General features: G+C 61.3%; 1 protein-coding gene across 1 annotated transcript in view; it reads right to left on the bottom strand.

Annotated features, from left to right (window-relative positions):
- The window catches only part of LOC119593510, a 20,867-nt gene that overhangs the window by 2,963 nt on the left and 17,622 nt on the right, over positions 1–282 (bottom strand). The window contains exon 2 of the mRNA XM_037942461.1: positions 39–242. Within this exon, the coding sequence (XP_037798389.1) occupies positions 39–172 (134 nt within the window). The 5' untranslated portion in view covers positions 173–242. The remainder of the gene's footprint in view (positions 1–38; positions 243–282) is intronic.

The following is a 282-nucleotide window of genomic DNA, read 5'->3' as shown; positions in this document are numbered from 1 at the left end:
AATCAAACCATCATAAAAAAAGGAAAAGCATCACTCACGCGTCCCCGAGAAGGATTCCCGGGAAGACCTCATCGTAGCCGTTGACGGGCCGGAACCACCTTCCTCCTGACGACTCGAGGAGCACGTCCTTGAGCTCTGGCGTGGTGCAGCGCTGGATCCTGCGGCGCCCCATCCTGCTGGCGGTGGGGGGTGGTGAGGGGGGGGGGCGCGACGGTGGGCGAACGTGTGGCTTTTGTGTTGTCCTGCGGGTAAGGGGAGAAGGGGGGGGGGTTATTGTTTAGT

Source organism: Penaeus monodon, chromosome 32 (genome assembly GCF_015228065.2).
Source record: "Penaeus monodon isolate SGIC_2016 chromosome 32, NSTDA_Pmon_1, whole genome shotgun sequence".
Classification (NCBI taxonomy): domain Eukaryota; kingdom Metazoa; phylum Arthropoda; class Malacostraca; order Decapoda; family Penaeidae; genus Penaeus; species Penaeus monodon.
This window is presented reverse-complemented; position numbering and strand designations above follow the sequence as displayed.